This window comes from Acipenser ruthenus, chromosome 8, assembly GCF_902713425.1.
Source record: "Acipenser ruthenus chromosome 8, fAciRut3.2 maternal haplotype, whole genome shotgun sequence".
Classification (NCBI taxonomy): domain Eukaryota; kingdom Metazoa; phylum Chordata; class Actinopteri; order Acipenseriformes; family Acipenseridae; genus Acipenser; species Acipenser ruthenus.
This window is the reverse complement of record NC_081196.1, coordinates 15,013,880-15,041,699: the sequence shown is the minus strand read 5'-3', so window position 1 is coordinate 15,041,699 and position 27,820 is coordinate 15,013,880. Positions and strand designations below refer to the sequence as shown.

General features: G+C 39.4%; 2 protein-coding genes across 6 annotated transcripts in view; one reads left to right on the top strand and one right to left on the bottom strand.

Annotated features, from left to right (window-relative positions):
• The window catches only part of LOC117407524 (stAR-related lipid transfer protein 13-like), a 145,603-nt gene extending 137,054 nt beyond the window's left edge, over positions 1-8,549 (top strand). For all 5 annotated transcript variants that reach the window (XM_059029597.1, XM_059029598.1, XM_059029600.1 and 2 more), the window contains 10 exons: positions 162-1,504; positions 2,518-2,688; positions 3,660-3,819; positions 4,691-4,889; positions 5,676-5,883; positions 6,116-6,230; positions 6,433-6,654; positions 6,789-7,006; positions 7,354-7,530; positions 7,766-8,549. In XM_059029597.1, coding sequence (XP_058885580.1) covers positions 162-1,504; positions 2,518-2,688; positions 3,660-3,819; positions 4,691-4,889; positions 5,676-5,883; positions 6,116-6,230; positions 6,433-6,654; positions 6,789-7,006; positions 7,354-7,530; positions 7,766-7,883 — 2,931 coding nt within the window. In that variant the 3' untranslated portion in view covers positions 7,884-8,549. The remainder of the gene's footprint in view (positions 1-161; positions 1,505-2,517; positions 2,689-3,659; positions 3,820-4,690; positions 4,890-5,675; positions 5,884-6,115; positions 6,231-6,432; positions 6,655-6,788; positions 7,007-7,353; positions 7,531-7,765) is intronic.
• A 2,048-nt stretch (positions 8,550-10,597) lies between these two features.
• On the bottom strand, positions 10,598-24,932 carry LOC131737834 (klotho-like). Its single transcript, XM_059029602.1, has 5 exons — positions 24,018-24,932; positions 19,632-20,142; positions 17,586-17,854; positions 13,557-14,679; positions 10,598-12,879 (listed from the first exon to the last, which is right to left on the bottom strand). Exons 1-5 carry the CDS (start codon positions 24,732-24,734, stop codon positions 12,539-12,541), a joined length of 2,961 nt encoding a protein of 986 aa, XP_058885585.1. The 5' UTR covers positions 24,735-24,932; the 3' UTR covers positions 10,598-12,538.
• Between the last annotated feature and the right edge of the window lie 2,888 nt (positions 24,933-27,820).

Genomic DNA, 27,820 nt, shown 5'->3' with positions numbered 1-27,820 from the left:
TTGTTGTACCTATGACTTATTTGTGTTGCAACTGGCTTATCACATCGCTTTAACCGCACACAGCTTTACAAACAATGTATCTGTTTAAACCTGTGTTATTATAACAGCTTACTGATATACACAAATGAGGGGCAGTGTTTCACTGATTTGACTGTTTTCAGAGTGAAGACTCAGATGAAGAAGACCTGTTTGCGATTAGTGACAAATGGACCTTCCAGCGGAGCAGCAGGCGGTGGTCCCGGCTGGAGGACATTGACTCGTTCCTCTGCCGGTCGGAGAGCCAGGGCCCCCTGGAGAGCATGACATTGAAGAACACGACCAGCAGTGAGAGCGTATTGACGGAGCTGAGCGAGCCTGAGGTCTCCTCCCTGCACAGTGAGAGCAGCGGAGGCAGCGAGAGCAGGAGTCTGGTAGCCACCAATAGTGCGACCACAGACTGCTTTGACAGCTCGAAACGGAACTATGCAGAAACCACAATCATGCTTGACTCCTCCTTAGTCACCGTCTCTCACCCACAGGCCCCCAAAGACATAACAAACTATGCGCTCTCTTTCAAGAATGACAGGCAAACTAGGACCAAAGCCAAGGACTTTCTGAAGCGGATGGAAACTCTAAGAGCCAAAAGTACATCTGGAAAAGCAAAGTGCTCTGGGAAATCAGGCACTGTAGTGATTAGCGGCCCTATGCTGCAGCAGGAGCCTGAGTCACTAAAAGCAATGCACTGTGTGGATTTAGTAAATGGAGATCTGAAGGGATTGCTGGTGGAGCCATCTCAAGGCTGCTCCTCCTTGCAGTCCAGCAGTGACAGCAGCCACTTGGAAACTAGCGACAGCACAGTGAGCACGCCCAGCCTGAAGGATCGCAAGGCCCTTCATGCCGCCCATAAGCGCAGTGGCATGTACCTGGAGGATGTTGACATCTTCTCAGGGTCTCACATGAAGAAAGTGGCAGAGCAGAACCGCAGGAACGAGTTCCGCTCGCACGAGAACCTAGTGGTGCACATCCCCAAGGACCACAAGCCCGGCACCTTTCCCAAAGCGCTCTCCATTGAGAGCCTCTCGCCCACCTGTCTGGACAGGAACCCCCCACATTCCAAAGAGCCTCGGCCCACCATCCAGTGCTTCCCCCGAGGAAGCCGGATCAGCATTTATGATAATGTACCTGGATCTCACTTGTATGCCAGCACAGGGGACTTGCTGGACCTGGAGAAAGAGGATCTTTTCCCCCACTTGGATGACATTTTACAACACGTCAACGGACTGCAGCAGATCGTGGACCACTGGTCCAAAAACGTCTTGCCCGAGGATGGGTCAATACATGGGGAGTCTGGCTTACAATCTTCCAGTCAGATCACTCTGGATTTTGAAGGGAATTCTGTATTGGATGGTAGGATTACTCCAAGTGACAGGGACAAGGATGGTGTTTCCCTGAATGAGTCAGAGTCAGTGGGAATGAGAGAAAGGAGAGACTCTGGAGTTGGAGCGTCATTGACCCGACCGAACAGGTTAGGAACTCATTTTGTCTTGTGTTTGTTGTTATAACTCTAAAGTAGTGGGAGTGGTAGTTAAAAAGCTCTGTTGAAAAGTCCTCTGAAGCCAGCTAAAAGCCAGCAGTGATTACAGGTAACTGCTTCAATTGAGCTATTGTAGTCAAATAGGTGTAGTGGGTCAGTTCTTTTCTGACCTGATTAAGTAGAGAGTTTCCACGAAAGCATAATTGCTTTCATAGTCATCTGATAAATCTGCAGTGGTGTTTGTTGTGCATTCAGGGAGAGTGAAACTTAACCCTGGTGAAACATTGCTTAATAGTGTTTTGAAGCAACAGTGTGGAGTAGTGGTTAGGGCTCTGGACTCTTGATCGGAGGGTCGTGGGTTCAATCCCCGGTGGGGGACACTGCTGCTGTACCCTTGAGCAAGGTACTTTACCTAGATTGCTCCAGAAAAAAAAACAACTGTATAAATGGGTAATTGTATGTAAAAATAATGTGATATCTTGTAACAATTGTAAGTCGCCCTGGATAAGGGTGTCTGCTAAGAAATAAATAATAATAATTCAATAGAAATTATTAATTAATGGTTAATTAGAATTGCTTTGTCTACATTGCATTGGTTAATGCTTGGTAATACTGAACGACCAGCAAACATGCAGAAAAGGAGTGAATTGGTCCAACTGGTGCTGATCGATTTAATTGATTAAAATACTAATACCTTGGTATGTAAAAAATGTTTTTTTCTAGCTTAGTGGAATGTTAGGCTGTCAATTGTCTTTTCCTTGCCAATTATCTGGCTTGCTATGAAGAAACTGTATCTGTCTGTATTAAATTAAAATAATATTGCAGATCCATAATGAAATTATACAACACATCCCCATAGACATTAACTATAATTCAAACCAGACCTTATACCTAGCCAACTTCCCTAAACATGTAGCCTTGAAGACCTCCAATGTATATGGCATGTGTGTTTCCTATTTCTTTTCCTGAAGTACTGTATTTAATTTGAATCCTTCACATGTTAGGATGAGATGGCCCAGCTTCCAAATCTCCCATCGTCTGAGCCGCTCCATGGCCTCGCTGCAGATCAGGAACCAATCAGCGGGACAGCTGAGTCTCCTGCAGAGGTTCTCCCTCCTCCGCCTTACAGCCATCATGGAGAAGTACTCCATGTCAAACAAGCACGGCTGGGCCTGGTGAGTACACTGCCTAACTGACAATGGCTGTATGAGCAGAGTGTTCAACTGTAACAATACCATTCAGTCTGCCTGCAGGGGACAAGGGAAATAACTTCACTTTGACTTGCGAGCTAGCGGAGGTAATGTCTTGAAGATGCTTTAGCGGAGAACGTCCCTCCTGCAGGAAGTGAGCTGTGCTGTGACCCGTGACAGCTGGCTGTTTGTCTTTGTTTTTCACATCCTTTTTGGTAGTTCTTTCCCCATGTCTGTCTAGGCCTTTCTAACAGTAAACAGTCAATTCACCCCCTAAAGCATTGGAGAGCTTGGGTATATTTTATCTCATTCCCTCAGACAAGTAAGATTCTTTAGTGTTCAACGGACCATCTCAGGTTTTTAAGTGGGGTGAAACAAAGCTTTTAGTAGTAGTGGTGTAAGCAGGTCAAAAAAACTGGGAAAGATGTTTAATTATAGAATTATAGAATCTAGTTCTTAAAAAACAGAGACAAATTGCCATCTGTCTACACAGTAGATTGTAATGTCAGCTTTGGCCATTCACAATTATTTTTGGAGTCCTTTCTATGTACACATTTTAAAAAGATAAACCTAAATAATAAAATGTTTAGTTTTTTTTTTTGCACACAACCTCAAGTAGGTTAAATAACAAATAAAAAAAATATTCTAAAACAGTATCATTTTATGTCTGACTTATAAAAACAAATTCTTTCCCTTGCTAAGATGCAGTTTAAAAATGTAGTTAATATAAAAAGCCATGGCTGTGGCTCTTACTTAACATTAAAATGTATGCACCAGTGCCTCAGGCTCTAACTTGCCCCTAGAGTTTTAATGAAAAACATATTGTTTCCTCAGATGGAAAAGCTACCCCTGTTTCATACAGCAAGAGGACTGCTGCAATGTCTTACCACAATGAGAGAGCTCTTGGTGGCTTTTTATTTTTGTTCAAACATACATTCTTGGTTTGTTGCTTTCAGGTCTGTGCCAAGGTTTATGAAGAGGATGAAAGTACCCGACTACAAAGACAAACATGTCTTTGGTGTTCCTTTGATAGTGCACGTGCAGAGGACTGGGCAGCCGCTTCCCCAGAGCCTGCAGCAAGCATTGCGTTTCTTGAGGAGCCAGTGTCTGGACCAGGTTGGTGCCCATTGATTATCCTATTGCATTAAATATCAGAATTTCTTTGACAAAATGACTCGCTAGCATGTCTGAGCTTTCTACCCAACTAAATTCTCTGTATTTACAGGTGCATAATCCTTTATAACCACTACCACTAAAAAGTAGCATAATTCAATTCGCTGTATGAAAAATGTATATATATATATATATATATATATGTATATATATATATATATATATGTATATATATATATATATATATATATATATGCTGTGCAAAAGTCTTAGACATGCTGCATTTTTCTATTCTGATGAATTATGAGCATATATATATATATATATATATATATATATATATATATATATATATATATATATATATTGTGAGGTCTAGGAACTCTCTGTGATTCCTGATATTGGCAGGGTTACTTTCCCAGTAGTTTTCTTAAACTAGCCTGAGCTGAGATTACATCATCAGTTGGCCCAGATTTCTGGTTGTGCAGTGTTAGGGTTTAGAAAGTCTGTGATAAAAACATTTATGCATGAAGTGCAAAGCAGAACTTCCAGGAAAAAAGATCAGCAGCAAGCAAATGGAATGTATGTACGTTTCACACTGTTGTGTCCTATCTGTGAACTATACATCCTAGTTAATCCATGTTACTTACTGTGGTCTACCACAGCAATCTGTCTCAATAAGAGTACTCTTGTTGCCTCCTGTGTAGTGTTGCAATGTCAGCCTAATCGTGTGTCTAGAATCCATAGTGGATTGTTTTTCTGGAGCTTGTTGTGTTGCTGTCATTGCATTCCTGCACACTTATTTCGAGATAAAAGCTCAGTTGCAGTTTTAAATACAAATATGTACTTCTACTAACCAGGTTCTCCCCACTAGGTTGGGCTGTTCCGGAAGTCTGGAGTAAAATCCAGGATTCTGGCTCTGCGGCAGATGATTGAGAGCTCCCCAGAAAACGTCAACTACGAGGACCAGTCTGCCTATGATGTGGCCGACATGGTGAAGCAGTTTTTCCGAGACCTTCCTGAGCCTCTTCTCACGAGCAAGCTGGGGGAGACCTTCCTTCACATCTATCAATGTAAGAGCTATAACAGAACAGGATGTTAGTATAATGAGATGTGCCATGCAGTGCATGTAAGGCCCTGGCAACAACACATATGCAACACATATGCAATACATATATATATATATATATATATATATATATATATATATATATATATGACCAGAATCCAAAATCAAGAATCCAGTCGTTCATTCACCAGTCACAAACACGCATTCAACCGTACATTTACATTTTTTTTTATTGAAAACCCCAACTTACTGATTACAAGTTTCTGGCAATTCCCAGGCAGGCTACAAGCTGTCCTGTTATTTCTCTAGCTACCGCATGCAGTATATTCACAGCTGACCATTGCAACACCGGGAACCAATGAAGTGCAAGAAGCCTGATAACATGCAAACTCAAGCTGTACAGCAAAACTGCTATGTGTATATATATATATATATATATATATATATATATATATATATATATATATATATATATATATATATATAGTGATATTTTTTAAATAATGTATGTACCATATACATATGTTGAGAGTTTTAAAAAGTGTGCTCTTAGCCAATTAGCACTATTCAAATAGTCATAAGATCAAGAAATGGCTGTTTTTAAATGTTTCTTAATCATTGAGTGAAAGCTCTTTTGTAACCTCTTGCTGTGCTCAAGGTTGCAAGAGGCAGTAAACACAAAGGGCTGCTCTTGTGTGAGGTGCCAGGGTCTGGCAGCCCGGTCCATCTCATTAGCTGTATTAAATCTGGGGGTCACTTTAATGCCTTATTGTTTTTTTTTCCCTTGAAGACGTGCCCAAGGACCAGCGCCTACAGGCTGTGCAAGCCGCCATCATGCTGATGTCCGATGAGAACAGGGAGGTCTTGCAGACTTTGCTCTGTTTCCTTAGTGACGTCACATCAGTGGAAGAAAACCAGATGACCCCGATGAACATAGCAGTCTGCCTCGCACCTTCTCTGTTCCACCTCAACATACTGAAGGAAAACTTGTCACCAAGGTATACTTATACTCTGTGTAGTAACTGCAGTTTTTTTAAAGAATATTTTGCATTCAAACTCACAGGTTACCACTAACTTCGGTGAAATGGCAGTTTTACATTTAGACTGATTTAGAACATCTTTCATTTTTGTATTCCAAATGGATGCTCGAAGGACGCTTCGAACATTCTAATAAGTTTGCAGCTATCAACCACGTGCATGCCCTAAAGTCATCCTTTCCCTACCTCACAGAGCAATGCAGAAAAAATATGCAACGGGGAGGCCAGACCAGAAAGACCTTAATGAAAACCTGGCAGCTACCCAAGGCCTGGCTCATATGATCATGGAGTGCAACCGGCTCTTTGAGGTGAGAATACAGAGAAGCTGTGTGTTCTTTGAAGGAAAATTCTGTATATTTAGTGTTGCCGCAGGTGTCACAGGAAGTGGCCTGTAAAAGGATAGCTCTATAGGTTTAGCCTTGGTGTAAACCTGTGGGGAATAGAAATCAGACAAGGAATACCTTTTGTGGTTTGACCGTTTCACTTAGTAACCAAACTGCCTGCCAACAGATCTCCACTGAGATGGTGACACAGTCACGGAACTCGTACGTGGAGGCAAACGTCCACGCCATGACTTTGGAGGAGATGGGTAAGCAGCTAGAAGAAGATAGCGGGACTTACCAGATGTACCTGGAGAACCTCACACAGGCTCTGCTCAAAGAGGCCAGGGAGAAGTCCAAAGGCTGGGTCACCTGCTCCAGTGCAGACAACACGGAACTTGCTTACAAGAAGGTAACGTCATGGCCTGTCTTAATGCCATACAAACACTTTATAAAGTGTGATGTTTATTAACTCAGCAGTATTCTAAATGAGTAAAATATTAGGGCCAAATGTGTTTTGAAAAGCCCTTTCTCTCCCCCCTCAAGGTCGGTGATGGTAACCCCCTGCGATTGTGGAAGGTGTCTGTCGAAGTGGAGGCTCCCCCATCAGTCGTGCTGAACCGCGTGTTGCGAGAGCGCCACCTGTGGGATGATGACTTTTTACAGTGGAAGGTGATCGAGACACTGGACAAACAGACTGAAATCTTTCAGTATGTCCTCAACAGCATGGCGCCCCATCCTAGCAGGGACTTCTTAGTGTTGAGGTAAGTCAAAAACCAAGCCATGATGTTTAGTATTAAAGAACATTAAAACGGTTATTTGAATGAAAGACTTATCTGTAGTCTACTTCACTTTTTGAGGCCTCGGGTGGTCTCAGCTTACTAGTCCACAACACAATTTGGCAGAATTGTCTACAGGTAATGCCTACTGCAGAGTACTATATGCCATTATTAACAAGAACATTGTTAATGTGACAATTTTAAAAATTTGTTTTCAGGATATATTTTGGACTGGACGTTTTCGGCAGCTGACATAATAGGTGAAACATAATAGGTGAAACAATATCATGTACTTCAACTTTTTGTTCTTTTTGTGATTTAATATTGTGTAGGTCCTGGAGGACTGATCTGCCAAAGGGAACCTGCGCTCTTGTAGTCATTTCAGTGGACCTTGAAGAAGCTCCTCCAATCGGAGGTGTGAGAGCGGTTGTCTTGGACTCGCAGTATTTATTAGAGCCGTGTGGCTCAGGGAAATCCAGGCTCACACACATCTGCAGAATGGATCTCAAGTAAGTCTTTCTGACATACTTAGTTAATGCAAAAATATACCTGTTTTGCTGTGGAACTCAAAATATAGTATTAGGTATTGCATTGATTAAAGTATTGCCTATTCTTAAAATGTTCTTTCAATATACAGTTTATTACACTGTACATATAGAACACATGACTGTACATCATTTTTATGGAGTGGGTTGTCTTGATAAGCTTCACTGGTACCAAGCACTAGTTGGTTCTGTGTTTCAGAGGTCGGACACCAGACTGGTACAGCAAAGCCTTTGGGTATTTGTGTGCTACTGAAGCAGCAAGGATCAGGAACTCCTTTCATCCATTGACAGCAGAAGGACCAGAAACCAAAATCTGAATTGAGAGCTTTATCAAGGGGCACAGCGTGGAGGATTGTGAAACAAGTAGCAAGGCCTGGGATTAACCTATCCAGTGTGAAAGTAATACAGCCTTAAACAAGATCATTAAGAGATATCGGTGACGTAACATATGTGAAGCACTCGTTATTGCCTCAACAAAAAAGTGAGCCTTGCTCACTGATGCTGGAATACATCACCTTTTGTGAAAACTATTCAGCCAACCACAGCTTTATCATACATTGTAATATTGTTATTTGTATTATTATTTGCATTATATTCTACAATGTCTAGGACATTATCCATGCTTTGCACATCAGAGCAGATAAAAGCTTCTGAGAAGCAGGTATATTTTATAAATGTTAAATACAAAGCTAAATATACATATATATATATATAATGCTCTTTTTTATCTTCATCCCTTGCTTATTATATTGATTTCCCTACTGCATTGTAATTCTAAAAAAAAAATGTAAGCTGGTTTTACTAATCTTTTACAGTACCATTTTGCAGTCAGTGTAATTCAGTGTGACTGCTACCCTGTTGCTCTTGGGGGTAAATTCATGGTGATTCAGGTTTGAAATAGTACTGTAGAAATCTGACGAGGGTAAATATAGGTTTCCAAAAGTGCAATTTTTAAGAAAACATTAAAAGGATTTTGTGTAAAACTGTATTGCTATTTTTTATTACATTTTTTTTTTTAAAGGAAATGTGTAACCTTTTAAGGAATCAACAAACTGTCACTTAAACCGGGTCAAATCTATTGGATGACAGGCTGCTTTTTTGGGTTTACCTCTCATACACTTTCTGATCAGAGACTGCATCCATTTCCAAATTACGAACCACAATATTATGATTGCAGCATTGTTAATTGATCAATGATTTTATTTTACCTTTGCCAAGGTTTAGAATGGATTGAAAGGTATATGACAGAAAAAAAAAAAAAAAAATATATATATATATATATATATATATATATATATATATATATATATATATATATATATATATATTGCTTAATTGCCTGACTCACTTTACTGAAATCTTAGGGCTTTACCTGAGAATGTTTGTTTTATTTGGGTGTTTAAAGTGAACCCCTGCCCTCCCTAATTTCTTCTACTCCAAAATAATGCAACTGTGTAAATACTATATATATTGCTAGAGAAATGTATTTGCTTGATAACATGGGAATTTGTTTTCGGCTGGGCTTAAGGATAATGGAAAAGTTTTAAGGTAGCGAGCCTGCGGGGGTGGGGGACAGAAGGATTGGAATGGGAGCAGCTGTTCCCTCCAGGCTGGCTGCTCTGTATGAGAGCCCTCAGAAAGGTCACTTACTCTCAGAGACAGCCTGGGAACAGGGCTCGGCAAGTCCTAGGAACAGATGCGAATGGGAAAAGATAAAGTTATTTAAATCTTTCTGCCTAAAGAAGCTGAACCAAAAAAACATGTAGGCCAAATAAATAACTTTGTTCAAAGGGAAGTTGCCTGTCTCTTTCTATGTGGACCTGATGGAAAAATGACCACAAAGTAAACAAATGGGTTGTACTAATAGATACCAGACTCGTAGACCACATCTACAGTACGTGGGAATCCCACATAAATAAAAATACTCTGGTATTTCGTAATACTGCCAGAAATGCTATAGCCCCCCCTTCCCCTCTTGTAACAAATATCAGATATACTCATATAAACAGATTTGTGGTAATACTATACTGTAGTAACCTGTTGTATGGTAGACTGACGTCTTTAAAAACAAAAGTATACATAATATATTTCTACAGTTCAATATTTTCATAATTTCTTTTGATTAAAATGTTAGTGCTGGGAAACACTTTTAAATACATTTTGAAATGTGTGAATTTCACATGCTAGCAAGAACTAGAAAAAATAAATCCTAAACTTGACCTTTATTAATTGGCTCTGTAATTAAAAGTGACTTTCAACAATATAGGAACAAATATGCCATTACAGGTCTTGAGAGGGACGCATTCTCAATTGGAAAGGGGTTTTAAATGACTGTGGGAACTCTTGACATCAGGAGTTCATGAATTAGGCTGCTCATGGGAATCAGTATGGCATTTATCATGGATTTGCTATTCATTAGGAAATTCCATATTAAATTATCGTTCATTTTACAGTTTTTTTAATGTACAATGTAACCCTAATTTTACCCCCTTCCCCCAACTGAAAACATGTTTGCTATTTTATGTAAGCTTGTTGTAAATCTGTTTATAAACCAAATGTTTTTTAAGCCTGTTAAAAGAAGTGGGGTGTCTTAGCCAGATATTCTACTGACATATTGAGCGACCATTAAAAAATGATAACATTGTATTATTTAACAGTAACAGCAAGTGATGTTTTGGGATGCCATGGATACCCTTGTGTATGTTAGCTATGTATGCCTACTTCCTGACAGTCTTAAGAAAACACATTTTCCATTAGGTTATGTTGTTGTAGCATATTTATTTCATACTGGAGTTTTAAAAGAATGCTTTTTCTTTCTCATGAACCAATTTGGTTATTTTTACAGTTATTTTTACTTTCAAAAAATAATAATAACATGAATCATAACCATAATGAGATAAAATGTGCAATTAGCCAAGTTTTAGGCTGAGGCAAATCTAGGAAACACAATATTCCAGTGTATCTGCTAAAAAAAAAACGTAATATTAATTCAAAGCATAACTGATGTGCATGATTATCCCTAACACATAAACTGTTGTACGATGCTATAGTACTGTGCAATTTGGGAATCAATGTATTTAATGTTATACCTATTTATACCTCATATTTTACCTCAGTTCTAAATTGTTATTGATTGTAAATATGTATGTGGAGTGAAAGAAGATTTGCATATGTGATAAGAAAGCGTGTTTTTTTTTCTGTGTACATAATGTTTAAGAAAATCCATATTTTATCATAAATGCACTAATAAACTTATCATACTTGCAATTACTTTTCTGTTTTTATTTAAAATTCGTTTTGAATAGAAGAGAGTACAGGAAATGCACCAATACGCCAACACAAAGGTAGAAACAAAGCAAATAATGCAATATTTAATTTATTTGTAATACAATCAAATAATCAAATAATTAGACCAATGAAGTAATTGAGAGCTCGGGTGGAAGGAAAGCCAGAAGACGCTGCGGCCCTCCAGGAACTGAGTTTGACACCCCTGGTCTAAATGATCTATATGTGCCTTGGTACTGCTGGCTCTTTGGCGCCACCTATTGGGAGGTGCACTGTTGAGTTATTTCCCAATTACAGAGCGAGCTGGGAAGAGACCTTGAGGAGTTCCACAGTGAAATGGGTTAAATAATAAAATAAAATTGGACTTTGTATGTTGTAGAAAGGAACCATAGAACTAAACTGTGCATGATCTGAGGCATTGTACTACCTAAGTAAATATGCTCTGTGTACCAGAAATCCTTGTCCTGATTCTCTGTGTTACCTTCTAGTACAAAACCTGAGCAGCCAGCTCATCGCAATATGAGTTTGCATTCCATTCTTAGAACATAAGAAGAACATAAGAAAGTTTACAAACGAGAGGAGGCCATTCAGCCCATCTTGCTCGTTTGGTTGTTAGTAGCTTATTGATCCCAGAATCTCATCAAGCAGCTTCTTGAAGGATCCCAGGATGTCAGCTTCAACAACATTATTGGGGAGTTGGTTCCATACCCTCACAATTAAAAAGTGTAAAAAAAGTGCCTCCTATTTTCTGTTCTGAATGCCCCTTTATCTAATCTCCATTTGTGACCCCTGATCCTTGTTTCTTTTTTCAGGTCAAAAAAGTCCCCTGGGTCGACATTGTCTATACCTTTTAGAATTTTGAATGCTTAAATCAGATCGCCGCATAGTCTTCTTTGTTCAAGACTGAATAGATTCTATACTTGACCTTCGGTTATATTGGTGGTGTCTTTTCCCCCAGGTGATGGGTGAACTGCCACTTCTGTTCTGAATGGGAAACTCAGAATGGATATTGCTTATACCCATGGACTGGGTGGAAAAAATATAAACAGCTGTGATATGCAGCACACATTTTGTGTAACTATACTGTGCTTCATGTTCCATATTCTTTTTTGTGCAGTATTCTGTAAAATACAAAAGCTGTACCTTGCTGTTGCAAGAGATCTGAGGCACTAGGTTGACAGGCGTTTATGTCTACTAGACTGCACAAATGACTGCTGTCTCACGTTGTGGGAGACAGCTTTATATTTACTCTTGGCATATACCAGGGATATGGCGAAAACAACACCAATATACACAAGTAAAACTATACATTAAAAAAACAACAACAACTATTTGGCACAAAAATACTGTTTTAAAATATTTCTTATTTTTAAATACAAATTAAATTAGCTATTAACATACAACTGATCACTGGATTTCAGAAGTCTAATTTAGGACAAGTGCCTAGCATTGGATTGACAACATTTGCTCTGACACTTATGGAACATATTTTTCTTTCTCCCAGCCAGTATATACAGTAATGTAGTTCCTATTGAACTCAACAGGTAGCTGCTGTGAAACACACTGTAATTACTGATTTACAGTACAAGGTGCAAAGTGCAAATGTCTCTGTGTGCTATAGTGATTATGTGCTTGTGCATTAAATAGATTTAGTTCCAAAAAGAATGTCTACATCAACCTGTAATATTTAATACGGATATCTCTTACCAGGCTTTATTGAATAATACATAACTAACCCTACAGTGATCACAAAACAAATACCAATAAAAGATAGAAAAGTTATCATGGATTTTTTTGTGAAGAAAAGAGAGCATCCAGGACAGCTATACGGTTCCAGTGTACAGTCCTGTTTTGGAGCAGTAGGGCTGGGAAAGCCATTTTTGTCAATAATTTTCCTGTAATGACCGAGGGATAGTTTTATATAGAATTCGTCATGGATGTAGCCATAGAGTCCAAAGCCGGGATCACTTTGATCATCAAAGGCATATGCAAAGTACCCTTGGAGGTTGACACCATCAAGTACAGACGCTGGAAAAAAAAACAATGGGTGACACACAAATAAAAATTCTAAGGATTTAAAGCGACATCTGCTGGAAGAGACAGTGAAGTCAAATCTAGGGATCACGCACAGATGATTGCATCAGGTTCGGCACTACCACTGCTGTGTGTTACTGCAGTCGTACTGCAGTTCTTTCTGTACTTTCTTTATACTTTTCTTAAAGTTTATTATGTCTAAGTAAATGTGTGCTTTTAACAAAGATGCTGCTGCAGACATTTTTTGTGAAGCAATGCTTGTGCATTACTACTGTGTTGTATTACTGATTTAATTTAACAAGCAATTCACGTTATTCTTCAAAAACTCTTTTTATGTTTTACATTTAGCGAGCCCAATTATTTGACCCCCTTTTTCTCCCCAATTTCAAATGTCCCATTATTTTCGCTCACTAAAAAACAAAACCTCTCTTGGTGCAGTTGTGGCAACTCTCCGCAAGAGAGTAGGAGAACTGAAGGTTAGTGGGCATCTCCCAAAACAATCTCTGCTTGAGCCATTTGGGCACCTGGACAGTGGGGTCTAAATCAGTCCCTGGTCAACTTCCAAAATGGCCAGAAAACAGATTTGTTTTACATCATTACCAACCAAACAAAATTCATAATCTGGTAATTCCCTCTGTATTACTACAGCAAAAGGTTTTCCAAACACTTACCCTTCAAGGCCTCGTTGATGTAGTTCTCCATGTAGTAAAGCCGGAGTTTATCATCTGTCTCAGTCTGATCATCATCCACACCGTTGGACATGATGTAGATGGGCACGTCTCCATATCTGGATTTCACCCAGTTGAGCACCTTCCGCAGCCCCCAAGGTACCACTGCACCTCTCTTGGGGGATTTCAGCCAGGTGGTGTCAGGTATGAAGTGCACCTCCAGGTAGGTGTTGTACTGGGTTTTCTCCTCCACTTCTTCAAAGACCAGAGAAGTGGTGTAGTGACTCAGAGCAAAGAAGTCGTAAGTGCCCTGCACAAGGTTCCTCTCCTCTTCGGTGAAGTGGGGAAGGTGATAGTCATACAAGTCCAAGTTGTTTCGCTGCTGCAGCCACTCCCTCATCAACTGCGGATAGTCTCCATTGCCGAAAATAGGCTCGGCAAACCAGCCAATGCGGAATTCCAGAACCCTATTGGCCGGCTCAACGTCGTTCCTGGAGAAGGGGTAAGCCGGCTCCACCCAGTCTGCATGCAGGGTGATAGACACCTGCCCCTTCTGCGCTCGCCGGAAGTCCTCGTCATAGACATGCCAAGCCAGTGCGTGAGCCTTCAAGAGGTTGTGGCCCTCCAAGAAAGTCTTTTGCTCGTCTCTAATGTTTGGCTCGTTGAGGGTGATCCAGTACTTGACATGGTCACCCAGCTCTCTGAAACAGAGCCTGGCATAGGCCACAAAAGCTTGCACAGTGTCCGTGTTCTGCCATCCTTTATTTTTAACCAGAGGAGCCGGCAACCCGGAGTGCTGTGCAGTACGGTGCCACAGGGTAACAACAGGAGTCACGTTAGCCCTCTGTAGTTCACTAACGAAGCACTTGTAATATAGCAGGAGGGTAGTTTTCACCTGTGAGACGTTCCCTGTTGGAACGAGAGAGGGCCAGTTCAGGGAGAACTGGAAATGGGTGATGTGCATTCTGTGCAGACGAGAAACTTGGTATCTGATGGAGGCATAGTCCCCGCAACGGGTTTTGCGCAAGGGGACCACCACCCCCTCTACTTTTTCTGGTTTCTTGTTCCCGGACTTATCCCAGACATAAACATTAGGGTCGTTAAACTGTGAGGGTATGGTTTCTACCTGAAAAACACAACAAAACGAGTCAGCATTGCTCAATGGAAAAAACTGCGACAACTTTGTCAGTTGTTCCTCTCTTCTTTGTTGTAATTAAATAGACTTCAGTTATATTCATCGTCACCTTTATTGCACTACATTTCCTTTGTGACTACTGAGACCTTTTTTTAAAGGGCACAAGAAAAGCTTTTTCTCAGCAATAATATATATAAGGTAGCGTTTTTGTGTGCTTAATATTTGCCCCCACTGAACCTGCTTTCAAATGTCAACCTTTAGATGCAGGTAAACTGAACTCGATTACACAATGTTCAGCCAAATCAAACAGTTATACTGTAGAAGGACACCATTCATTTTGAGCTGTTCAGGGTTCATATGAATCAGACAAAAGATTAAACTGGCTACAAAATACACAAAACCACAGTGCTGTCATGGATACTGACATGGATAATGTTAAACTGGTAAAAACAAAACAAAACAAAACAAATATATATATATGCCTATTAAAGTTTATACAAGTTATATGGATTATTAGAATACTATGTGACGTCACTGCTAGATATATAATAATAATAATAATAATAATAATAATAATAATAATAATAATAATAATAATAATAGACAATTGACCCAATATCTTTCCAATGCTGTGTGTATTAGAATAAAACAAAACGGCAACAATATTGACTCGCACCACAGCTCAAAACATGTAGCGAGAAACACTATAAGCACAGACCAATGCAGTTAACCAACCAGTCAACCAAGTCCACACATTATGTGTGGTTCATATACTGACATTACAACGGTTACATAGAAATATGCAACCCACTACAATTATAAACAGGACATGATTTATGTGTGAATTTATAATGGTATTTCATCACATCTTCATGTGGTCCACTGAAAGATTAATATTATTATTATTATTATTATTATTATTATTATTATTATTATTATTATTATTATTATTATTATACTTGGTGGTTCAGCATGATTCCATTTTGTTTTTGGTGTTAGGTCACAAACAATATAAAATAATAATGGAGAAAGTTGCCCCATATCCAGCGCCTATCTACCAGAAAGCACAGAGAAACATTATACTGGCTTACGCAATAATCTATCAAAGCTATCGCAAACGAAAACTTGATAGAAATCATGAAAAAGACTGTCCTACTGTGCAAGATAGCAGATCAACTTGTGGAAATACAGTACAACTATTTCAAAGTAATCTCGCTAGTTTAAATGATTTGAAAAAGGCCACTCTTTACTGGGATGCAAAAAAGAAGTAGGCGGGACTTAAGAGTGAGGCGGGGCTTACCGAAACAGGTACTGTACTTGCCCATATGAGTGACCGAGTTATTGCACATGCTCATATGACCAAGGAGGGCATTCTTCTACGGGAGGCATTTTCTGACTGTCACTGAACCGCCTTCCTCGTTCCATTCAAAACATCTGCCAACCCCACCGATTCTTAACGTTTTTTTTTTAATTATTATTATTTGACTGCTTTAAGGTGATAACAGAAGTTTTCAAGTGAGTGACGGGCTGAAATGATTCTTTAAGGTTGAAGGATACACAGATACATTATTTGTCCACCAACCTGTTAAAAGCAGCAGAGTCCCTGTAAAGACAAATAAACAAAGTCTAATGACCTACAAGTCGCTCGCATATTTGTCAAGAAATTGACCTGCCGACCTGTCCTTGCCTGGGCTATGAATGACAACAGTGAAGAAGAACAATCGATTGGGCAATATGTTTTAACATACCTTTCTTAGAGCCTTGGTACTGGTAGTCTCACTGCTGAATGTTTGGCCATTTGCTTCTCTCATGCTGCGTATAACTATGTAAACGTTAGGTTTTTGACTAGGCAGAATGGAAAGGTGGGGTATAAGAGTGACAAGTAATTTTAGAATTCATTTTTTTAATTACTGGATTGTTGCACAAGCACACAAATGGCTTAGAAGTGTATTCTTAATTTAAACCTTTTTAAATGAATGGTTAATTAGCGTCATTTCCACTGTTGTCTTCGCTATAGTTCTACCACAGAACTACTTGCCAAGCAGGACACTGCAATGAAAGGGCACTAAAGTGAAGGACAGAACAGTTTAAAAAACCCTCTATAACACTGTAGGGTGTACAGCCACCATGGGCAGCAAGTCTGGCACAGATTCAAAATAACTGTTAAACATTTAATAATAATTTGAAATAATGGAGGCCTTGGTTGAAACATTTGTCAAACGGACTGTCTTGAGTTCTACCTACGACTGTTTGTGTTTGAACTGTATATGTTGTGATTTGCCTGTCCATAAAAAAAAAAAAAATTAAAAAAAAAAAAAAACTTGCAAACCCTGCCAGGCCATATGAAGCAGTCTCAACCGTCAAGTAACCTGCTTCATTTTAGAGGGGAAATTTTAGATTTTCAACAAATAGACAAAATATAGCAAAGCTAACATTGCAGCTTTTTAAAACGTATGAACTATGATTTAATGTCCATTTATCTTTTTATTACCATTAATATGATTTATGCTAAAGTTAAATGTTTAATACCTGCAGCCCTACGGACTGGTATACTGTTTTTTGCTTTTATTTACTGCTGCGAAGAGTATTCTTACTGCAAATACCTGCTGGATAACAAACCTGCTGCATTACAGTGAAATATTAACTTAGAAATTAGGTGGGAGGCGAGGTCACCCCATGACACTGACTTAATGTACCCCTGATCCACATACTTACATCATACCTCATACTACATTCACTTTAATTGAATTTGATTCACAGTGGGCTATTTTACCACACAAACAGATTCAAGCATTGTGACTGCCTATGAAGGCCATGAAAGCTGCTACCAGATTTTGAATAGGTTCCAGACGGCCAATGCAGTTGAAACATAGCCATGCTGGGTGAAGAGCTCCTACCTGTATTGAGTTGGCAGCCGTTCCCCAGGTGAAGTTGCATGGAAATACTCCTGTGATTGGCTCGTTTTCTGGTAGCAGTGGGAATCCATTTTTCTCAATCAGTTTCTGATAAAAGAAGGCAGAGGACTTTGGTTCCCTTCTCAAGTCCGGGCTGAGAAAATCCACATAGTACAGGCCCCGTCGGATATTGTATTCTCTGTACCACTCAAACCCATCTACCAGGGACCAGGCGGTGTACCCAATTACAGAAACATTGTCATACTTAATTGCTGCAAAAAGAGAGGCATGTATTAGTGAACAGTTTATTTTTTTTGTGTGGATGTATTTTATCTAACAAAAAGCTCTTGTTGTTACTATATCCTGGGAATTTGGGTCATGAGTATGGCCTATGATGAAGATTTACTCTGCTATATTATTATTTATTTCTTAGCAGATGCCCTTATCCAGGGCGACTTACAATTGTTACAAAGTATCACATTATTTTTACATACAATTACCCATTCATACAGTTGGGTTTTTACTGGAGCAATCTAGGTAAAGTACCTTGCTCAAGGGTACAGCAGCAGTGTCCCCTACCTGGGATTGAACCTACGACCCTCCGGTCAAGAGTCCAGAGCCCTAACCACTACTCCACACTGCTGCCCCTATATGCAAACTTAATTTTGAATGAAATTTGTGCATTCTTGATACAGATACTGTAAAACATGAACTCTGTGTGTGAAGGGAAAAAAAGCGATCCACTGGTAAACTATCAGGACCTATCAGCAACTTAAACTGTTAAGTATTTAATAAAAAAAATGAAAACACCTAAAACCGGATCAGATCATTCAAAGTCTCTTTATAACCTATAAAGCTGTTTTTTTCAAACTTTGCGATGCACAATGTGGTGTTCCAGCTATTGCCCTGTTCTTCCTTGGTTTATGGGCACTCAGCTGCAAACTACAGCACCACACACAGATTGTAAGGCAAAGTTTCTGCCCTTGGTATCATCCCATGCCACTCCATAACGGATCATGGTAGCTGTTGTGGACAGTAGTCTGGTCAATGTCTTCTCATTCAGTTAAGCCAGAAGAAACCTCACTAGAACTGGAGGATAATGTAACTATAACTAATTAGAGTCCTCCGGTTTCTAGTATATCCAGCACAGGAGGATATTGTACAGTGCCTGCTTTGCATTAGCTGAGGGGTTATCATAAAAAGATACACTATTGTCGACGTCCCCAGGTCCCAGGGGAGGGGCAATGACAAGAACAAAGGCTTTCTCCTCCAGCCCACCTTCAAACAAGTATGGGGACAGATGAGTAAATGTAAAATGACCAGGGATGTTTTACCCATCTCCAAGACTTGGCTCAATACATACCTTGGTATTCCTGAATGGATAATAGTTTTACATTTACATGGCTGGTTGTAAACAAAGCAGCCGTAACTGGTATAATAATTCCAAGGATCTATGCAGTGCTTCAGAGGGTTGTGAGACACATAATCCCACAGGTCTACTTCACTGACATGACTGGAAGCGAGAATCTACTTGTAGTATATAAATACTAATGTTTTGGGTAAACACTGCACTTGTTGGACAGATTGGTTAATCAAATAGTGTGCATGTATTTGAAGGCGGGTGGATTACCTACTCAAGGATACCAAGATATTTGAATTGTTGAGACGAAAAATATACATGCGCAATTTTATATTGTGTTCAGCCGTGCATCTGTATTTAAATGAGCTCTTTTTTGTCTATACTGCTACTACAGAGGGGTAAATGTGACTCACACAATGGAACTGAGGACGTTGTTTAAAGCACCTACAGTTTAAAAACAAGCTAGTATCTCAAATTCTTTGAATACACATACAGTATGCTTCATGGGGTACAATGCTTCATGGGGTACAATGAGACAGCTCCCCTGCCCAAGATTGTTCTGCAATTATGAATATGTCTTGTAATTGTTGAGAGCAGTGAGTATATATACACGCTATGGGAATCAGTACACAGTATTTGACATAATTTTATTTTCACCAATATGATAATTAAAAACACAAAACACTTACATTTTAAAGTTTCCATAATGAACCTTTTCATATAATACATGTTTTTGGCATCTTCCGTTTTTGTGTTTCCATTGACAAACCAGCCGTTCTCCACAATGAAGATTTTGGGACTGTTGTACTCAGCATTTATCCAGTACAGCACCATCCTCAAGCTAAGAGACTCTGTCTGTCCAAACTTAAGACTGTCGTTTATGAGCTGGAAGCTCAACACCGATCCGAAAGAGAGGGCAAAAAAATCAGTCGTGTTTCTGATCTCCCTTTTCTCTGCTTCGGTGAAAGACGGTAAATTAGAGGAGAGGTTCTTCTTCATGCAAGCTGGGTAGTCTCCATCAATAAACAGAGGCTTAGCGAACCAGCCCAGGACGAAGTCAAGGGAGCACTGGCAGGCCTTAATATTCTCTTTGCTCTTTTTGCGCGGACTTATCCAGTGAGAGCCGAGAGCAATGGACACCTTACCGCCCTGTTTTTGTCGAAACTTGTTATCATAGAGATGCCAAACTGCTGCATGGGCCTAAAAAAACAAAAAAATACATGAATCATATTTAGGCCTACCTGTAAAAATGGTAATGTAGTAGCACCACAACAGTAATTCAATGGTTTTGTTGCATAGAGGAGTGGTAGCGGGAGGGCAGCCACATTGGTAGATTGGCCCCACAGCACTACATTGTCACATTTTTACATATTAATTTTACAGCAATGGCATGAACCAAAGCCAGAGCAGTTGCTGTACACTGCAGAGCCATTAGTACCAGCTTGGTCACAATCCAAGGTTGCACACAACAGTGTGTATTTTTATTCACTTTTTATTTGTTGTAAATTGTCAAATGCACTTTCCCTGGCTATCACTAGATGGCAGCACCAAGTAATGTCACAAGTAAATATCACCAGAGGGGGTTTATATAACTGTTCTTTTTCAAATCTGGCCTTCAATAGCTAAGCAATCCTCATTACAAAAAAATGTTCTCACACTTTGTTATAACATTGTGCTTTTATCTATACTATACTATATGAGGTGGTGTGATCCAGTGATTAAAGAAAAGGGCTTGTAACCAGGTGGTCCCTGGTTCAAATAATCATAGTGTGAACCTGAGTAAGTCACTTGTGCTCCATCTTTTGGGTGAGACGTTACTGTAAGTGACTCTGCTGCTGATGCATAGTTCACACACCCGAGTCTCTGTAAGTCACCATGAATAATGGCATCTGCTAAATAAACAAATAATAATAATACTCACTCCTAGAAACTAGATTCAATATTTATTCCTCTGCTAGTTCAGGTAAAATGTCAAAATTATATGCAATCATTTTTAAACTTGGTAGACTTGTCTTGGTCCAAATGTTATCAATAACTGAAGATATAAAATTAGACAAACGTTTTAACAAGAGATGTTTTTGTCTGTTTGTTTAGTGTTATGCTACTGTAGCTAAATAAGGATAGCAACAAAGAAATCGCAAAACCTTGTTTTTCAAGGCAGTTTCAACGACTAAACAATCAAACAATCAAGTTTAGGTCTCTGTTTCCAAGACAGATTTTCCATAGTCAGCAGCTAGTTACTCATTGCTGCGCGTGAGGCTGCTGCGTGGACCGAAGAGTGATCTGTTCTGTGTAAAAGCACCTGTGCGCTGATTTATCTTGCATTGATTAATAAGCTATAAAGAAAATGGAAAAAAGGGCTTATAGTACAGAGCAGTAATTAGATTGTTACCTTTTTATAAATAGTATGCCCTCATAATCCCACCTGTCAATAAAGCTGCTGTGCAGCAGGTCTTCAACATATTGATAAAAATGTAACGAAACAACACACACTGTTGGTTGCTCTTGTTTACTGTTCTCATTCTTGGATCATGCATGTGCTTATATGCTAGGGACCAAAACACAGAGACATTGTGAACTATTCACTTAAATCAACATATGAACAAAGGAATGAATACTGTATGTAGATACCAATGGCAATGCAGAAGCACAGAGGTAGCTACATTTTTGTGAGTAAATTGGTAGAATGCTACCAATCTGAAACACTCAGTAACTACTGCGTCTTTTAAATTAACAGAACCAGATCATTATGTGTCACTGTCTTAAACAATTGTTAATTTCTAACTACAAGCCTCTGTACATTATATTCACTATAGGTATTTGCTCCAGTTCAAAGCGTGCATTCGTTTTTTATTTTCCTACAGTAAAGGTATTCATTTTATGAAGCTTTAATGAAAAGTATGTTTTCTGAAGAGCTCTTTCATAGTTGGTGTTAGCAGATTGTTTAAACTTTGAACTGGAGTAAATGCTTACCGAATCTGTTTCATCCATAAAATGGTGTCCAAAGTCTGTGACAGATTGTTGTGAACTTGACTTTATATAGTTTATCTGTTAACCTGTTAACCAAATTGGTTTCCTTCCAGCACTGAAGACCAAATATGTTCACATGGTAATAAAACTGAAAATACTCCCAAGTAAGAATTGCTGGAGTTGTACATTTCTCACATGCGTGTATTGAGGTGCACTGACTGGGATTCAAACTGGATAAAGTCCAAATTACCCAGGAGCAACAAACCTCTGTTGGGCGCTTGTAACGACACCGTAGCTGGACATGTAAAACAGCTTCTTACATGTGTTTATTAAAGGTCGTGGACAGGCACTCAAACTGTTTGCCAGTGCAATGTTAGACTGGATCCAGACTGCCAGTGTAGGCAGCAGCTGGTCAGTATTTCATGCACTTTTAATATCAGCCACTAGAGGGCTGCTGTCACAAGTCATTTACTGATTTGCTTTACATCACAACTCAATTCCAAAATGTGTTTGAATCTTCCACCAGTTTCGGCTCTTTCTATGACAGAAAACCCAATGATGGTGTTTAAGTGAAAAACAGATGTCTTTCGTTGTATTCTGCATTGGTACCACTGCACTCATGGGATTGCTCATTAAAAAGCTAACGCATCCAATTGAAGGATGATTATTTTCACAGCTATACTAAAATGTGTTGTGAGAAAGGGAGGGAGTATTAAACAAAAGCCCCAATCCCAATCGTTTTGGGGTAAGACTGCATTAAAATAGTTAGCATAGCTGTGTTTGTAGGAGACAGTGTGGTCCAGTGGTTAACGTCCAGGGCTTGTAACCAGAAGGTCACCGGTTCAAATCCCACCTTTATTATTATTTAGCAGACACCTTTATCCAAGGTGACTTACAGAGACTAGGGTGTGTGAACTATGCATCAGCTGCAGAGTCACTTACAATTACATCTCACCCAAAAGACGGAGTACAAGGAGGTTAAGTGACTTGCTCAGGGTCACACAATAAGTCAGTGGCTGAGGTGGGATTTGAACCGGGGACCTCCTGGGTGACTGACTCACTGTGTGACCCTGAGGAAGTCACTTAACCTCCTTGTGCTCCATCCTATTGTAAGTGACTCTGCATATAATGCACAGTTTACAACCAACCTCTGTAAAGCACTTTGTGATGGTGGTCCATTATGAAAGGTGCTATATAAAAATAAAGATATTATTATTTGAAGAGATGATTTAGCAAGAACAAGATATTTACATGCACATAATGTTCAGTCCAGTATGTATTCTCCTCCCAGTACATCTATATCCTTTTTTCACTCTGTTCTACTGTCAGGAGTCAGTAGAGTTTGTCTAGCTGTGGTGGAGTGACATATCCCCTTGAACAAGTCTGAGATAAGATGTTGAAAGCAGACATTGTTGATCAGAGGCTATGTATATGTTCCAGACATATTACTTATTTTCAATGGCTATGATAAACTAAAGAAAACATATTCATAGAGGATTTGTCCAGAATTATACAGAGAATTGTATAAATCCTTGTGTGACAATGTCCCTATAGGTTTCCTATAAGATAATAAGACTGGATATTTAAAAAAAAAAAAAAAAAAAAAAAAGATTATAAAATTGCTGTCATTCCTATATAAAAATCTAAAAAAAAAAATCTTATAAAAGTGCTTTCTGATATTTGTTAGGTTTATGGCATATAGTAGCAAGCTCAGTGTTTTCGGGATACCTCATTGTGTAGTTAGTCGAAGTTACCTCGGATTTATTTGAGTAGAGCACATTGTTGTGGTTAACAGTCAGGGTTAATATTTGTTCAGGGGTCCATAAAAGCGAGTGTCGTCACTATTTTGTAATGTTATTTGTAATATTATTCTATAGTCGATAATACGCCAGTGTAAACAATGATATTTACGATGTACTGTTTTCTCATAAACACATGCGTTTTGAAGCATAAACAAAGTTTGCTAAACAACTCACCTCTGTTTGTGTCTTTTAAAGACATGTTTGCACCATATATGTTATCGTGTTTATATCAATACCGAATAAATCTGTAGTCGGATTTTTCAGCTACAGTTTTACCTGCTGAGTCCTCAGTGTATCACTTACCTTAATAAGAGTATGACCAGCTCGGAATGGCAACCCCGGGTCACCTTTGATGCCTGGAGCAACCATTCCAGTACCATAGCCATGCCAAGCAACGACAAACGGATTGTCAATAGTGATCCAAAATTTCACATTGTCTCCAAAAGTCCTAAAGCAAAACTCTGCATACTCCTTAAAAAGGTCCACTAAAATAGGATTGCTCCATCCACCATAAAGCCGCTGCAGAGTGTCTGGCAGGTCCCAGTGGTAAAGTGTAACAACAGGCTCCACTCCAATTCTCTTCAACCTGTGAATCAGGTTTATGTAGTAACTCGCCCCTGCTTCGTTATAGCTGCCGATTGTTCCATTCGGAAAAATTCTGGGCCAAGAGATTGAGAATCTATAATGTGTTACCTTTAATTTTTGGATCAAATGAATATCTCTGTGCACACTGTGGTAGCTGTCACTGGCCACCTCGCCTGTACCCCGATTACCTGCGCTTGTGAAAGTGTCCCATATAGAGAGTCCTTTTCCGTCCTTCTGAAAAGCCCCTTCGGTCTGGTAGGCAGCTGTCCCGACGGACCACATAAAATCATCCGGGAATGTATCATAAAGAAACGCTTCGTCTTCTGGATAAGGCAGTTTTAAAAATCTAGCCCAAGTGCGGCTTCCAGCGTCTGGATCCCCACTCACACACAGGACCTGACAGCAAAGAACAAAGTACAGATATCTCAGTCGCATGCTGGCTGCAGGCGTTTACCAGCAGGTACTGTATACCGATTTCTCGCATTCAAACAGAGGTGGTCATCTGGTTCAAAGTGGGTAGACCTGTTCTCGTCTTACTCTTTGACTCATACCTCATACACAGTCTGTAATGTACAGCAGCAGGTCCTATGAGAACACAGGTTCTGTCAATCATTACCAAGTCTAGAGACTGCCCTAGGCATACACGGCAGAACAAATGAAACAGAGAAGGTTGGTACCCAAGAGGCAAAGACTTTACATTAGTCAGATGGGTATAACGATAAGGTTTTTTTTTTTCCTGCGTCAGTTAGTAAAATAAATAAATATTAAGACAAAAATAAATAACTGTTAATGTTGTCATCCGGTCATTAGGTGCTGCAATTGTTTTTTTTGTTTTATTTTTTAATTGAAGAACGAAAAAAGTGCACTTCGGTTTGCATTCTTCTTTTGCTATAGTGTTTTTGATGGGTTTACTTAGAGACATTGGTGTTTCAAATGGTTTTATTGCCTAGCAACGTGTCAACAAATAAGATTAGTACTTTACACCATCATATTACATGGCAATATTAATAGCTGAAATGACGTTCCCTAGATAGTAAAATGTAATTGATTTGTATTGGCTTTTGTAGAACATAACAACATGTTCGAATTAGCATACAGTGTAAACAAGTGGTGGATCGTTATAGCCCTGATTAATAAATCACCCATAGGGGGAGTTAAAGAGCGACAGTATTTAGATAAGCCACTGCATCGAACATTAAAATAGAATGTGTTGAATTACTAGATATTGTGCTAAAATAGATCCCCTTCATATCTACATGTCCCCAACCAGAGACTCAGCCCCGTTTGCAATTAGGGGCATCGTTCTTAAGGTTCTTAGACATTTCTGCAACAGCTAATTCAGTAACAATGCTGATTCCACCTCATCAAATGTAATTAAAGCTGTCTGCGTTGAAATAGGGGGTAGGCGGCGTTGCTGGAATAACTCTAGCATGTTAGCTGTAGCCAGCGCTACTGTTTCAGTGATGAACACCATTTCTTTATCACTTACCCAAAGTCATTACAGTAGTGCTTGGACCCAAACAAGCACCAGACTCACTTTCAACTCACCCTTATTGTCTTTACCTGAGGTTGTCCTAAAGCAGAGTTAGTTGCTTTCTTCCCAACACGAAGGCCAACATTGTAGTGATGAATAGAATCTCAGCAAAGTAGAACCTCTTTCTGACACAAGACAGTGTGTTGCTGGGGAGGTTGTGGGGAGGTTTTACATCACAATTCAAGATGGAAGCCAGTGCCACCAGATGTGCCCTATGGGTACTTCCATTTCCAATATCTCAACTTGATGCATCACCACAGGGCCCATAATGCTTTCCCATGTGGGTGGTGCATAAAAAGAGTTTTTATATTTTGCCTGCAGTGTAACCAGTGACTCCGCCAATCCACTGGCACCTATTTTTGGTCATCTGGGTCCTTTTAGATCAGGGAATTCGATTTTTATTATATGTGTAGCTGTTATTTACTTCATACTAATATTGGACTCTGCTTTTGCCAAGATACAATGAGACAGTAGAAAAGCCTTCAGTGCTTTTCCTCCGCTGGGTAATGTGGATTTCCTATTGGCCTGGAGTTGACTGCTGAAATGTAACGCTGCCTCCAGAGATCAGCCTATTTGCAGCCTCCTTATAGGAGGCAGTGTGGTCCAGTGGTTAAATTCCAGGGCTTGTAACCACAAGGTCAGAGGTTCAAATCCCACCTTTGCCACTGACTGACTTGCTGTGTGACCCTAAGCAAGTCACTTAACCTCCAAGTGCTCCATCCTGCAGATGATATGTTAAATCAATGTCCTGTTGGAAGTGACTCTGCATATAATGCACAGTTCAGAGCCTACCTCTGTGAAACACTTTGTGATGGTGGTACACTATGAAAGGCACAATATAGATATTATTATTATCAACAGTCTAGAATGGGCACTTCTCAGGGGTTGTCTGTGTTTTGTCAACTAACCCACAATACCCCAGAAAGGCTCCACAGTGATGCTGGCATCCCAGCAACAATCCCCTCCATCTCCCACCCAGCCCCGCCCAGTTTACGTACCTTCGCCATTTGCCCATACTTGCTATTTTTCCTATTTAGTGGTCACAATACTCTTTTTGCTTGTATATCCTATTGCTGATGCAATGCCACTCATTGTAGATATGGGGGTAGATTCACATAAACAAAATCATTACAATACACCATCCTGTGTTTATTTACATTTGTTCATTTAGCAGGGGATTTTGCTGGAGAGGCATTTTGTGCATACAATGTGTGACATTGCATAGGAGCAGGACTTAGGGAAGTTTAAACTGCTGCTTTCCCCAGATCCAGAGGGACCCCAGTGAATCAGAATGATTTGTTTAGGATTAGTCAGCGTTAGCACTATTTTAAGCAACACCAGCTGAGCCAGGCATTAGTTGCTTGCCTGCTGACTGAGATAAGAATGCAAAACTTGTTTTACTGGGGAGCTAATTCTCTGTGGCACATGCGTCATAAACTGCATCATTATAACATCCGTATATACTTACAATAACGCAAAAAAGACACACCTACAAAAGATAAAACTGACAGTTATGCTTTCTGCAATCAACATTGAAATGGTTGTTTATTCATATTATGAGTGTGTTTGCAATTATAGTAATTGGTTATTTAAAATAAGTCATACATGTTGGACATTTATAAAACATATCCAGCTCAACTCAAAAGTGGTTTGGGGTTGATTTAAATACCCACCTATTAACATTACCATTTACATTTAAACCAATGAGCTTAAATGAGGAGAGATCTGGATTATATGTATTTGTGTGGCAATAAGATCAGCCACTGTTTAAATCTTAAAATAGACCCCAGATACAGAGACGTTTTAGACTCTAATGTTCACTGTTAAATAAGCAGCACTACTGTTGTTTCATATTTAATATTACATTTTTGGGCTGGGGTCTCCAGAATATTACACATATTAAACATAAATGATATTGAAATAGTTCAAATGCACAATAGTGCCCACACAATTAAATATGTCCACTATATTTATAACTTGCACTTAT